Raw genomic sequence first — 15,833 nt, 5'->3', positions numbered from 1 at the left:
TAGCATATGATTGAAGGGAACAAAACAATGTGGTTTAGAGTGTGGATTCTAGAGGCAGGCTGCCTGCCTGGATTCAAACCTTAGTTCTGTCTCTTATTAGTGGAATGATTTTATACAAGTCACTTAACCTTTCTGTGCCTCCATTTCTTCATCTATAAAACGCAAATATTAACAGCACCAACCTCCTAGGGTGGCTGCAACAATTCAAAGAGTTAATACCTTACTGTGAAGCCTGTGAATACTGGGAGCTATTATTTATAAACTTGAGACCCAGAACAAATGTAGTGACTGGCCCTAGATCACAATGCTAATTAATTACTGGCAGATTTGGGACTGGCACCCAAATCTCTTGAACTTTAGGGTAAAACACTTTCCATTAGATAATGTGTCTCTTATAGAGAATGAAGAGATGTTTTTACCATTATAAAATGAGATCAAAGGACAGAAAATGAAGCAAATAATATTAACATACAAAATAAGTCTGACTGTGTTGCTGAAACACTGGTGACATACTGTTTGCCTCTGAACACAGAAACACTGACACAGCTTAACGACCAATGGAAAGTTACATGACATCTATGCACCAAAGCTTTTTTCAGAACAGAACAAAACAAAGTAAACATACAAACCAGTGCTTATTCTCTAAATGTTTCCTTAAAAGATGCTGTTAAAATCTACCCAAAGAAACATTTCTGAATCCTATTTGTGTAGTGGTAATAAGGCAGACATCATAAATAAAACATGGGTTTTTGAACAGGTCACCATGATACTGTAGCATCAAAACTATTTTTTTTTGCAATGAGTTTTCCCTTATTTAATAGGTGGTGGAGAAGACTCTTCAGAGTCCTTTAGACAGCAAGGAGATCAACCTTGTCAGTCTTGAAGGAATCCACCCTGAATATTCATTGTAAGGACTGATGCTAAAGCTGATGTTCTAATACTTTGGCCACATGATGCGAAGAGTCAACTCACTGGGAAAAAACCTGATGATGAGAAAGACTGAAGGCAGGAGGAGAAGGGGATGACAGAGGATGAGTTGGTTGGATAGCGTCACCAACTCAATGGACGTGAGTTTGAGCAAACTCCAGAGACAGTGAAGGACAGGGAAGCCTGGCGTGCTGCAGTCCATGGGGTGGTGAAGAATCAGACACGACTTAGCAAATGAACAACAATAGTTTTAGAGAGCTTTATATTGTTCTAGTTAATAGGTAACTCTTTCAGAATTAATAAAAGGTGATGCTTAGAGTTCTTTCTGTAAGAGGCTGGGCTTTAGGATTTGGGTAATTCTCTACTGTTAGACTTACAATACTTTTTACATAAATATGAAAAGTGAAAGTGAAAGTCGCTCAATCATGTCCAGCTCTTCGCGACCCCATGGATTATGCAGTCCATGGAATTCTCCAGGCCAGAATACTGGAGTGGGTAGCCTTTTCCTTCTCCAGGAGATCTTCCCAATCCAGTGATCAAACACAGGTCTCCCGCATTGCAGGTGGATTCTTTACTAGCTGAGCCACAAGGGAAGCATAAGAATACTGGAGTGGGTAGCCTATCCCTTCTCCAGCAGATCTTCCCGACTCATGAATCGAACTGGGGTCTCTTGAATTGCAGGAGGATTCTTTACCAACTGAGTTATCAGGGAAGCCCTTACATAAATATAATTTGATGTAATTCATAATTGATTGCAATTCATTAATCTGTAATAGGGAAATAATCTTATTGCATTATGTTAGGAATTATTTAAGAAAATGTTTCACTTCTGAATAGTTTTTTTGACTTTTTTCCCTAAGAAGCAGAATTAGGAAAACTTATAGGTTATAGGGCTTAACATGAACTGAAAACACTCAAGCTTGAGATCTGACTCCTAAATTTTAAAGTTAAGAAAAAAAATACCCAAAGTAATTTTGTATCTTCCATTTTCTCAATTTGTTCTTTTTACTTAACATGGAAAACATCAGTACCTGATTTTCATTCTCCCTGAGGAGCAGGGGAAAGACAGCATAGAGTTCTCAAAGAATTATTAGCAACATAACCCAAATTAGAGACTGAAAATATTATATGCCATCTTCTATCTGTATCAACTATTTTTCTCTGCTTCTTATATAAACATCATTTAAAGAAAAACACACACACACACAGTCTTAACAGTAATTCAACTGAATGGGAAATGGAAACTTAAGAGAGACTTATTAAAACTTGCCTTATGTTATAAAGTAAAATTAATGGTAATAAAGGAACTAAAATTCATATTCCCAGAACTGTTTTCTCCTTGAATCATAGGAAGTAGGTCAATGGCATTAATCTACTACTGAGGGAAACTTTGAGAACTCACACATCTAAAGATAATAAAATACTTCTGGAACAATCATATTGTAGAACACTGTTATTTATGGTCATTTTCTGCTTATAAAATATAAAAATGCTCTTTTTGAGGCTGAAAAAAATATACCATCCCTTGGGAATACCAAAAACATTCACACCAGTTTTTTTTTTAAAAATTAAATACCCGTTTCAGTCTTTCATTTTCTTCCATGAATTTTTTGGCAGCCTGGTTAATATTTTCTGCTTGATGTTTAAGTACTCCTTTGTGTGACAGCTCTTTTGCCAGCTGAGTAATAAGGGTAACCAGACGTCTCAACACTCTAAGAAAATAAAAAAAATGTCAGAGTAGTATATAACTAGACTAATCCCCAAGAACTGTGACTTTAAGCACTAATTATCCAGTAACTCCCCTTCAGGTGTGGGTGTGGTAATATTTAAGCAAGGGAGGATGTTTAAAGAAGTGTGTGTTCAGTCACTCAGTCATGTCTGACTCTCTGTGACGTCATGGACTGTAGCCTGCCAGGCTTCTCTGTCCATGGCATTCTCTAGGCAAGAATACTGGAGTGGGTTGTCATTTCCTCCTCCAGGGTTTAAAGAAGATAAATACGTAATCCAAGTCCTAGTTAAAAGAAGCCTGTGCCTCATTTCTTTGAATTTTTTGCCAGAAGACTAACTTTTGGAATGTGGGTTCAGTGGGACTTATTTACTTATTTTTCTCTGTAGAGGACTTTGGCCAGGAGGAGCAGAAAGAGAATTTTGGACATTGTGGCAGGGCCAGTAAGAAATTTTCCCCCTCAGTTCAAAATCTGCTATGTAAAGAGCACTGTGCAGGATTTCCCTTGTGGTCAGTGGTTAAGACTTGAGCCCCCGTGCTTCCAATGCAGGGGGCATGGATTCAATCCCTGGCTGTGGAAACAAGATCCCACATGCCTTTTAGTCAAAATAAATAAATAAAAATAGCACTGCAGAAGGCTGGCTAAACCTAAAAATTACTCTCCTTGTATTGATGAGTAACCTCCATTGTTACTAATAGTAATCGTTATCTTCAAGTATCCAATTCAAGAACTGCTAAGTGTTAATTACTATGCCAGGCATTGGGGATATAATTGGAAACAAGACAATGGCTCTGTTCTCAAAGGGTTTAGGCTTTAGTTGGGGAGGTGAGAGTTAAAACAGTATTTAATTACAACCATGAGTAATTAAATGACACGTGGAAGAAAAGTATATACACTACACATTCTATGGGAGTGTACAACAGGAGACCTACCTACTTTGGGGAAATGATGGGTCACAGGTCTCAGCTTACCTGAGAAAGGAGCTAAGGATGAGTAGAAATTAACCAGGGAGAGAGGGAAGGGAAGAGTGTTTTGGCAGAAGGGAAAGTTGGTGTGAAGACCCTGAAGTAGGGAGGAGTTGGGTACACAAAAGGAACTCAATAAATATTTGTTGCAATAATGAATGAATGAATGAATGAAGGAGCAGCAAAGGACAGTGTGCGTGTAACGGTGGTATGTGTCAGAAAAGAGTACAAGAGGAGGCTCCAGAGAGCAGCAGGGGTGAGATCCTGCAGGACCATATGGGCCTATCAAACCTGCAAGCCAGGATTATTATTTGTTATTTGGGTCTGCCATCTGAGTTCTTTCAAAAAAGATGTTAGTGTGCTAAATAGTACAGAAGAAAAATCTACACTGTAGGTGGAAAAAATGAGAAACATAAATCATGTTTTAAAATTGTGCTTAAAAAAAAACTTACAGCCAGAAAAATAATGAAAATCCAGAAATGTAAAGATTTCTTTGAGACCTGAAGAGTTTCATTTGTGTATGTTCATAGGCAGCAGGTCTGTTGGCTGAGCTCTTTTCAATAGTATGAGTTGAGGAATATTTTCTTACTTCTCTCACAGCATCTATTAAAGAAAAAGAGGAAACACATTGCTTTTGGCTTTTAAGAATATAAGATTATTAATATAATAGAAAGCAGATTTAGCCCAAGTGACCTAACTTTTAGATAATGAACTTTAGCTCGAGGGTCTCTTTATAATACATGGGAGGATATTATGCTCAAAATAGATGCCAGTGGTAAACTTTGAATGTAACAGTATTTTGCTTTTTTACTATTCATCTAGGAGTTACCATCACTGCACTGTCTCTAATATCTGGCTACACTGCATTAAAATTCAACCTACTGACAATAACATATATAGGTCATATGCCATTATCATCAATTCCAGGCTAACCCATTTCTCTTACTGCACTAGCATTTTTATTACATCTACTGTAATTTTTTTTACAGTAGAAGTGACAAATAGATTCAAGGGATTAGATCTGGTGCCTGAACTATGGACGAAGGTTTGTGACATTGTACAGGAGGCAGTGATCAAGACCATCTCCAAGAAAAAGAAACAGCAAAGAGGCAAAATGGTTGTCTGAGGTAGCCTCACAAATAGCTAAGAAAAGATGAGAAGAGAAAGGCAAGAAGAAAAGGAAACATATACCCATTTAAATGTAGAGTTCCAAAGAATAGCAAGGAGAGATAGGAAAGCCTTTCTCAGTGATCAATGCAAACAAATAGAGGAAAACAATAGAATGGGAAAAACCAGAAATCTCTTCAAGAAAATTAGAGATACCAAGGGAACATTTCATGCAAAGATGGGCTCGATAAAGGACAGAAATGGTATGGACCTAACAGAAGCAGAAGATATTAAGAAGAGGTGGCAAGAATACACAGAAGAACTGTACAAAAAAGATCTTCATGACCCAGATAATCACGATGGTGTGATCACTCACCTAGAGCCAGACATCCTGGAATGTGAAGTCAAGTGGGCCTTAGAAGCACCACTACGAACAAAGCTAGCGGAGGTGATGGAATTCCAGTTGAATTATTTTAAATCCTGAAAGATGATGCTGTGAAAGTGCTGCACTCAATATGCCAGCAAAACTGGAAAACTCATCAGTGGCCATAGGACTGGAAAAGGTCAGTTTTCATTCCAATTCCAATTCCAAAGAAAGGAAATGCCAAAGAATGTTCAAACTACTGCACAATTGCACTCATCTCGCATACTAGCAAAGTAATATTCAAAATTCTCCAAGCTAGGCTTCAATAGTATGTGAACCAAGAACTTCCAGATGTTCAAGCTGGATTTAGAAAAGGCAGAGGAACCAAAGATTAAATTGCCAACATCCGCTGGATCATCGAAAAAACAAGAGAGTTCCAAAAAAACATCTACTTCTACCTCATTCACTACACCAAAGCCTTTGACTGTGTGGATCACCACACACTGTGGAAAATTCTTCAAGAGATGGGAATACCAGACCATCTGACCTGCCTCCTGAGAAATCTGTATGCAGATCAAGAAGCAATAGTTAGAACTGGACGTGGAACAAAGAACTCTTTCCAAACTGGGAAAGCAGTGCATCAGGGATGTATACTGTCACCCTGCTTATTTAACTTACATGCAGAGTGCATCATGCGAAATGCTGGGCTGGATGAAGCACAAGCTGGAATCAAGATTGCCGGGAGAAATATCAATAACCTCAGATATGCAGATGATACCACTCTTATGGCAGAAAGCGAAGAAGTTACTTTTCACTTGATGAAAGTGAAAGAGGAAAGTGAAAAAGCTGACCTAAAACTCAGCATTCAAAAAGTAAGACCATGGCATCCAGTCTCATCACTTCATGGCAAACAGATGGGGAAATACTGGAAACAGTCGCAGACTTTAATTTTTTGGGCTCCAAAATCACTGCAGATGGTGACTGCAGCCATGAAATTAAAAGACGTTTGCTACTTGGAAGAAAAGCTATGACCAACCTAGACAGCATATTCAAAAGCATAGACATTACTTTGCTAACAAAGGTCCATCTCGTCAAAGCTATGGTTTTTCCAGTAGTCATGTATGGATGTGAGAGTTGGACTAAAAGAAAGCTGAGCACCAAGAACTGATGCTTTTGAACTGTGGTGTTGGAGAAGACTCTTGAGAGTCCCTTGGACTGCAAGGAGATCAAACCAGTCCATCATAAAGGAAATTAATGCTGAATATTCATTGGAAGGACTGATGCTGAAACTGAAACTCCAATACTTTGGCCATTGGCCACCTGATGCAAAGAACTAATTCAATAGAAAAAACCCTGATGATGGGCAATATTGAAGGCAGGAGAAGAAGGGGATGACAGAGGATGAGATGGCTGGATGGCATCACTGACTCAAAGGCCACGAGTTTGAGCAAGGTCCTGGAGTTGGTGGTGGACAGGGAAGCCTGGTGTGCTGCAGTTCATGGGGTTGCAGAGTCGGACACGACAGAGTGACTAAACTCAAGTATTACTCTTTAAAAAAAAACTGAAATATAGTTGATTCACAATGTTTCAGGTATACAGCAGAGTGATTCAGTTATATTGTTATCTTTATTCCTTTTTCAGATTTTTCCCATTATAGGTTATTATAATAAATATAATTCTGTGCTATACAGCGGGTCTTTGTTTTTTACCTATTTTATATATAGGCTACTATTATTTTAAATTATTGAGATTTTAGAAGTATTTGGTTACACTGAGATTTTTACTGGCAAAGATTTGTTGAAATGGGATTGACCTATGGTAGTATATGATCCCTCAAGTGTTTGTGGATGGCACCTGTTACTGAAAATGTTCAGAGAGCTGCTTTTTTGATTCTTTCAGTTCTGTTAAGTCTCAGATTCAGAGGAATCACTTTTCTCTAGTAGGAGACAGATTTCAGATTATAGCATCTTTATTTGGTGTACTCTTAGTCATTGATTCTTATAGTTTCCTGGGAAGGTTATCTGCCTTTGATGTCACAAAGACCAGTGGAATATAAACAAGTTAGGTTGCTCCTTTCATGCAGTCATAAGCACTCCTAGGGAAGAGTTACTGCCATATAGGAAAGAGATTCTAGTTGAAAAACTGCTAATTTTAACCCCTATTTTACTTAATTTTTTAAACAGCACTTTGAACTAAAATTCACATAACATTTACTCTTAAAAGTGTATTTAGTGGTTTTGAGTATATTCACAAAGTTGTGTAACCAACACCTGAATATTTTCATCAACCCAGACAGAAAGTGCATATCCATTCTTGCCCTCCCTGCACCTCCTGGCAACCACTAATCTACTTTCTGTCTCTATGCATTTGGCTATTCTGGACATTTGATATAGATGGAATCATATTTTATGTGTTCTTTTGTGTCTGGCTCCCTTAACCTCGCTTAATATTTTCAAGGTTTATCTATGTTGCAGAAAGTTACATAGATGAACTTGCTCTATTACTTTTTATAACTGAATAATTCTCTGTTGTACAGCTACACCACATTTGGTTTATCCATTCAAGAGATGATGGATATTTGGATTTTCTCCATTTTTTAGCTATTATGAACATGCTGCCATGAGGATTCATGTACAAGTTTTTATACTGACGTATGTTTTCATTTCTCTTAGTATATACCTATGACTGGAATTGTTGGATCATATGGTAACTCCCAAGCGGTGCTAGAGGTAAAGAACCTGGCTGCCAATGCAAGAGATGTAAGAGAAGCAGGTTCGATCCCTGGGTTGGGAAGATATCCTGGAAGAAGGCATGGCAACTCACTTTAGTAAGAATATTGAGAATCTTACCTGGAGAATCCCATGGACAGAGGCGCTTGGTGGCCTACAGTCCCTAGAATTGCAGAGCTGGACATGACTAAAGTGACTCAGCACGCATGCATGGTAACTCTATGTTTAACTTTTTGAGGAACTGCCAAACTGTTTTCCCAAAGCAGCTTTACCAGTTTACATTCTCAGTGTAATGTAAATTGGGATGGTTCCTATTTCTCCACATCTTCATCAGTATTTGTTATTATCTGTCTTTTAGATTATAACTCTCGTGATGAGTATGAAGTGATATTTCATTGCAATGATTGTGAGTTTTTCAACTGAAAAAAAAAATTTTATTTCCATTTTCTTTAATTCCTTCGAACAATGTTTTTGTAGCTTTAAGCGTTGAGATCTTGTACATCCTTTATAAAGTTCTTTTCTAAAAACAAGTAGTTTTTAGGCTTCTTGTTGTACTTATAAAAGTAATTTAAAAATTTTCAATTTTGAATTGTTGCTTATAGCATAGAAATGCACTTCATTTTGTATATTGACCTTGTATTTTGTGATGCACTATAGTTTTTTGACACAGTATTTTTCTTGTAGACATTTTAGGATTTTCTAAATAAATAATCATGTCATCTTCAAATGACTGTTTTACTTTTTAATTTAAAATCTTAACACTTTGTATATTTTTCTTAACTTAATATTATCTCGGTTAGAAAATCTATTACTTAATTGAACAAAAATAGTCAAAGTGAATATCCTTGCTTTGTTCCCAACCTTACGGGGCTAACTTTCAATATCTGACTAAGGATGATGCTAGCTCTAGGCTTTTGTAGATGCTCTTCATCAGAACGAAGAAGATTCCTTCTATTTGTAATTTGCTAATTAAAAATAATTCGGTTTGTATATACTGTAAAATAGTTACAAGTCCATCACCATACAGTTACAGAATTTTTTTCTTGTGATGCAAACTTTCTTTCAACATCTACTCTCCTAGCAATTTTCAAATGTGCAATACAGAATTATTAACTAAGTCACCATGTTGTTCATTATATCTCTATGACTTATTTCTTTTATAATTGGAATCTTGTATGTCTTGACTCCATTTACCTACCCACCCCCACCCCGGCAACCACCAATCTGTCCCCTGTATCTATGAGCTTGATTTCATTTTTTAAGATTCCATATATGAATGAGATCTTAACAGTATTTGTCTTTCACTTAGCATAATGTCCTCAAGGTCGATTTATGTGAACACAAAAGGCAAGATTTCCGGTTTTTTTTTGTCATTTCTAAGATTGCCTCAAAACAATACGAGCATGCCAACCACTACAAAAACAACTAAAAAAAAAAAAAAAGTCTTTATGAGTTATTTTGAGCAGACCAGAGGAACCAAACAGTACTTTGAAGTCATTGTTGTTTTCCTTGTTGTTTAGTTGCTAAGTCGTGTCTGACTCTTGTGACCCCATGAACTGTAGCCCGCCTGGCTCCTCTATCCATGGGACTTCACAGGCAAGAATACTGGAGTGGGTTGCCATTTCCTTCTCCAGGGGATCTTCCCAACCAGGGACAGAACCTATGTCTCCTACATTGGCAGGTGAATTCTCTACTTCACTGAGCCACCTGTGGAAGTGTGATGTCATTACTACTTGGCAATTAAACAGGAATAATACTCCTGGATCCATTATGCAGAAATGCTAAAGATTAAGCAGTACTACCAAAGAAAAACACAAACCCGTTTGTAGAATGCACTGCTTGCATAATAATAAAGAAACTGTGTCTGAAAAGTGGGATGGGGGGCAACAATAAGAGGAGGATGTGACACTTAGTCAATTTTCTATGAGGCACATGGAGATCATCTTTTTGTGGGATCAATTCTGTAAGTGTTCAAATTCCCGAGAAGCATTTCTGCTGACACTAAATAAACTCTTCTGGGTTTCCTACTTCCTTTCTGCCTGTTTCAACTTGCTAAAAGACACACACTTTTCAGTTAGTATTGGCTCTAGGAATATAAACATCTAGTAATGATTATTAGACCAACAAGAAAAAAATTCCAAAATAAAAGATGAATTATGTTGAGTAATTCAAACCTACTGGGTCTGCATTATTTACACCAATGTCATTTTAGTGGAAGAGAACAGTGGACTATGCACTTTACATATGTAACTGCATGTTATTCTTTCAACACCTCAGTGAAGTAGGTGTTATTCCCCTGTTCTGAGATGAAAACACTGAGGCTTCATGGGTAAGTCCCTGTTTGACTGTCTTTATCATCCAGGGTTAACGGCCCCACATTAATCATCCATGATGTTCCTATTCTCTGGGAGTTACTTTCTCTGCCCATAGACCTAGGTTCCTGCCAGCAGCCATGATTCTGCTCTCTGATCCTGGCCCCTGGCCATAGCTTCTCAGATGAGGACTGGATACCTGGTGTTAGCTGGTCAGATTTTTTCTTCCTTAGAATTGGAATTTAGAAATGGCTAGTTAATCCTCACATATGGCTGGCATGACAAAACTTAGCAGCTGTATATAATTCTGGCCTGGGAACTGAGTATCAGACTCTGTAGAGATAAGGAATAAGAAGTAGACCGAGGGAGAAATACAGGGACACTAAACGGACACTTCACTTCCTATGAGTTTGGCTTCCTTCATTTTTTGGGCCACACTGAAACAACCCTATATTTTAATTTTCCCTTTCATGCTCAAGTGAGCGGATGCTGGTTTCTGATTTATGTAACCAAAAGAACCTTGGCTAAAGTTGTCCTTCTTTATATGGCTATGTGGCAGTTTTCAGTAGAAATTCTTGTGATAATTTTAGAATTAGAAGGACACAGTACACTCTTAGAGCTACCAAGAGGTATGGAGATTATTTCCTCTCTCTATTTTGCAAATGGCTAACCCAAACTCAGAGAGATGAAATGACATTCCAAAGGTCATTTAGTTAGTTGGTGACAAAGTTGGAACCTGGTTTTCCTTATTGTTTTTCACCTGCTTGGTGTGATTTCTTCTATGGCTAGAGATTCAATTAGTAACATTAAGAACATACCATGAAACAAATACAGTTTGAAATGAACTGCAAAATCCATTCACATCCTGATGCAATGACTTACTCATACCTTCTCATGCCATTTATTTCCAGTTTACGAAGAGGATTCCCGTCCAGAGGTTAGTAATATGGAAGATGAGAAACATTTTCTCACAAGATAGTGCCATGCGCGGTGGTTACGGCCTCAGGCTGACACCTGGGAACCTGCCTAACTCACAACACGACTCTGAGCGAATTCTGAGGGACAACACACTGCAGTGGTATCAAAAGCTGAACTGCCAAGAAGTAGCTGGCTGATCTCTGACAAGTTACATAATCTGAGCTCAGTTCCTAAAAGCTCCTAAAAAGCATGGCAATTATTTTGACTCATAGAATTTCTAATTTGACAAAAATCTTAAAAGTCTACTTCAAGAGAAAAGTAGTGTCTGGGATGTTGCAATACCTCTGCCAGCATCTGGACAAACATAAAGGAGGCCTGTTACCAAGGGACAGGATTTATACCCATGGCAAGAAGCTGAATCACCCTGGCATCAAGGGACCGATATTTTGACTATTAAGAGTTTTCTACTGAAGACCTATAATCAAATGGGGAAATGATGGAAAAATCTGCATGTTTTGGAGACAGACACCAAACCCCTGACTAGGTGAAAGAGGTTAACTGTATGCTGCACACAAGCATGTAGAACCTAGACTGGCTGGAAGCAGAAGGTTGATAGTGCTGACTCCCACCTGCCTCCCACCAATCCCTGAAAGGATGTCCACAAGCTGATCACGCCCTCTTTGAAACATTACTATAAAACTCCTCACTACCCCTTCTAGGTTGGGACATGCAGTTTGGAGGGCATTAGCCCACTGTGGCCCTCTCTGCCTGACAAAGCAAATAAAGCTATTCTTTTCCACTTAAAAAAAAAGTCTGCTTCTAATTTCTAAGGTACTTGTTACGAAAATTTCAAACATACTGAAAAACTAGTACAATAAACATCCATATTTCCACTACCTAGATTCAACAATTGTTAGAATTTGCCATATTTGCTTTTTTTTTAACCAACTGAAAGTTGTAAATATCATGAGACTTTACTTCTATGTATTTCAGCATGCAATTCCTAAGCATAAGGACATAATCCTATGTAACAGGTGATGGTAAACTTTTCCTGTAAAGAGCAGCTTGTGTATGTTAGGCCACACGGTCTCTGTTTCAACTACTGCACTCTGTAGTTGTTCATACATAGACGACACATAAACAGAATGGCATGGTATGTTCCAATAAAACTTTATTTACAAAAATAGGCAACTGGTCTGTAGGTTATAGGTTGCTGACTTCTTTTATATAATAATAACATTGATATCATAACTAAAGTTAACAAAACTCCCTAATATTATCTAACAAACAGTCTTTATTCAAATTTTTGCAGTAGTACCTAAATGTCTGTGCTATAGTTGTCTTTCAACCAGGGTTCAATCAAGATTCACACCCTGCATCTAAGACTTCTTTTGAGGGCCACTGCTCTGTTTGTCTCCCAAACAGTTAAATCTGTGGATAACTAAGACACCACAATAACAAAGGACTACTGCTGCTGCTGCTGCTAAGTCACTTCAGTCGTGTCCAACTCTGTGCAACCCCAGAGACAGCAGCCCACCAGGCTCCTCCTTGCCTGGGATTCTCCAGGCAAGAACACTGGAGTGGGCTGCCATATCCTTCTCAAATGCAGGAAAGTGAAAAGTGAAAGTGAAGTTGCTCAGTCGTGTTCGACTCTTAGTGACCCCATGGACTGCAGCCCACCAGGCTCCTCCATCCATGGGATTTTCCAGGCAAGAGTACTGGAGTGGGGTGCCATTGCCTTCTCCGAACAAAGGACTGTATAACTGCTAATTCTGAAAACTAGGTTATGCATTGCAGCATTTAAATCTTAAAACAACATAAAAGAGATTAAGAACCACTGTACTCTGCTGCAATTTATGATTGTATATATATAACAGTAATAATACCTATCAACATATCAATTATCTACTCCATAAAGTCAACTGTATACCAATGGCAGCATCAACTTAATTAAAAACCAATCAATAATAACAACTCATTAATGATAATAATAATAATATAAAAAATCATAGTTAAGCTTAGTCAAAGGAGGACTCTAGTACTTACCTACAAACAGAACAATCAATAGGATTATAATAGTAAGAAAAGCCTTGTTCCAGAAACTTGCAATTTTACCCCAAACGCTAAAGGAAAATATCTTCTGCCATCTGTAAAGCAATACAATTACATCAGGTGTAAAAAGTCAAGAGAACACTTTGAGATACTTTCTAAATACTAAATTAACATTTTGGCAATTGTGTAGTGAGTGAAAAGAACTATGGAAATTTAATTTTTTGTAAGAGAATTGTCAATTCTTATCAATAAGAATATCTCATGAAATAAAGAACAACTTTCAAATTTAATAATAATCCAACATTTGATTATCTTCTGTCTGGTGGCTTAAATATTCTTAAGTAAAAGTAACTTTTGAAGTAAATACACATGATCAAAACCTTAAATAGGAATTCTCACAGTAAAAATGTTAAATTACTGATAGAAGTTATCACTTTATATCATTTTCCTTATCAGGATAATAACTCAGAAATAACAAAGATCTATTGTTCTAACAACTAATAACATTTGAGGGTTAAGGGGTCTGACTTTCTACACTATTTATTTTTATAATAAAAAAAATAGATGCAGTTTCAATGTCCACTCCAAGGAAAAAAGTTTTTCTACTTTTACTGTAAGGAAATTAAGAAAATCATTGGGCTATTATACATACATTGAATCACTGAGCTATTACGTACACATCAAATCACTGAGCTATTCTATAATGTGTGTGTAATGCTGTGTAGCACATACATAGTAAATACTGTATTACATAGATAGGAAAGAGCAAAAACCTTAAATATATGGCTTGAAAGGGAATTCCCTGGCGGTCCAGTGGTTAGGACTCTGCACTTTCACTGCTGAGTGTCTAGTTTCAATCCCTGGTTGAGTAACTTAAGATCCCACAAGATGCATGGCATGGCAAAAAAGGAGAAAAAAAAAAAAATTTCTCTCTCTCTCTCTCTCTCTCTCGGGATATTTATGTGTGTTTATACCCAAGTAATTATATTCAGATCATTACTTGAACATAGAGAAAATGAAATAGGGAAATAGTCTAGATGGAATGAACAATATGAGCAAAGACACATAGGTAAGAAAGCATGAGTTATCAATGGCAAAGAGTGACAAAGTAATCTATCACACAACTGAAAAGGTAACAAATTTCACACAAGGGCATTTTAAATGAGTAACACATTAATTGAGTCCAAAGGAGATAAATAAAGATAAGCACTTGAGTAAACTTCAAATTTCTTTTCATGGACCACAGCCTTGTAAGTGGTGTGTGGGCCACTACACAAGTGTAGGGCTTGTGTAATTCAATGAAACCATGAGCCATGCTGTAAAGGGCCACCAAAGATGGACGGGTCATCAAGAAGAATTCTGACAAAAGGTGGTCAACTGGAGGAAGAAATGGCAAACCACTCCAGTAGTCTTGCTGCAAGAACCCCATAATCAGAATGAAAAGGAAAAAAGATATGACACTGGAAGATGAGCGCCCCCCTCCCCCACCCTGGGTTGAAAGGTGTCTAATATGCTAGTGGGGAAGAGCAGAGGGCAATTAATTACTCATAGCTCCAGAAAGAATGACTTAGCTGGGCCAAAGCAGAAATGACGCTCAGTTGTGGATGTGTGTGGTGGTGAAAGTAAAGTCCGATGCTGTAAAGAATATTGCATAGGAACCTGGAATGTTAGGTCCATGAATCAAGGTAAAATGGACGTGGTCAAGCAGGCGATGCCAAGAGTGAACATCCACATTTTAGGAATCAGTGAACTAAAATGGACAGGAATGGGCGAATTTCATTCAGATGACCATTATATCTATGTGGGCAAGAATCCCTTAGAAAAAAGGGAGTAGGCCTTCATAATCAACAAAAGAGTCTGAAATGCAGTACTTTGGTGAAATTTCAAAAACGAGAGAATGATTTTGGTTCATTTCCAAGGCAAACCATTCAACATAACAGTATCCAAGTCTATGCCCCAACCACTAAATGCCAAAGAAGCTGAAGCTGCATGGTACTATGAAGACCTTCTAGAACTAACACCAAAAAAAAAAACAATGTGCTTTTCATCACAGGGGATTGGAATGCAAAAACAGAAAGTCAAGAGACACCTGAAGTAATAGGCCAAACTTGCCTTGAAGTACAAAATGAAGCAGGGCAAAGGCTAACAGAGTTTTGTTAGGAGAACACACTGGTCATAGCAAACACCCTTTTCCAACAACACAGGAGATGACTCTACACATGGAATCATCAGATGGTCAATACTCAAATCAGGCTGATTATTGTCTTTGCAGCCAATGATGGAGAAGCTCTATGCATGCTCAGTCGCTCAGTTGTTTCTGACTCTTTTGCTACCCCATGGACTGTAGCCCCCCAGGCTTTTCTATTGCAGTAAGTGAGTTCAGTAGTTGTGGCTTGCAGGGTATAGAACGCAGGCTCAGTAGCTGTGGTGCATGGGCTTCAGTTGCTCCGTGGCATGTGGAATCTCCCCAGACCAAGGATTGAACCCATGTCCCCTGAACTGGCGAGCAAGATTCTTATTCACTGTGCCACCAGAGAAGTCCCTTAAGATTATGTTTTGAAAACAACTCTAATAATAACCTGAAGTTTGTGGGGAGACAAAGTTGATATGGATGCAGTTTCTTTTGCCTCTTTGATTCCTACTCCAAGAATACTATTCAAATTTTACATTACAAAGATTTGTATTTTTACAAAGAGATCTAGCAATACCTTGACCTAGGTCCAAATGTAAAT

General features: G+C 37.8%; 1 protein-coding gene across 2 annotated transcripts in view; it reads right to left on the bottom strand.

Moving 5' to 3' along the window:
- BCAP29 (B cell receptor associated protein 29) overlaps nt 1–15,833 on the bottom strand; it is a 52,605-nt gene that overhangs the window by 33,453 nt on the left and 3,319 nt on the right. For both annotated transcript variants that reach the window (XM_045166396.1, XM_045166397.1), the window contains exons 3-5: nt 13,096–13,196; nt 4,072–4,222; nt 2,504–2,639 (exon numbers count right to left, since the gene is read on the bottom strand). In XM_045166396.1, coding sequence (XP_045022331.1) covers nt 2,504–2,639; nt 4,072–4,222; nt 13,096–13,196 — 388 coding nt within the window. The remainder of the gene's footprint in view (nt 1–2,503; nt 2,640–4,071; nt 4,223–13,095; nt 13,197–15,833) is intronic.

This window comes from Bubalus bubalis, chromosome 8, assembly GCF_019923935.1.
Source record: "Bubalus bubalis isolate 160015118507 breed Murrah chromosome 8, NDDB_SH_1, whole genome shotgun sequence".
NCBI lineage: Eukaryota > Metazoa > Chordata > Mammalia > Artiodactyla > Bovidae > Bubalus > Bubalus bubalis.
The sequence above is the reverse complement of the archived record's forward strand: the minus strand, read 5'-3'. Positions and strand labels throughout refer to the sequence as shown.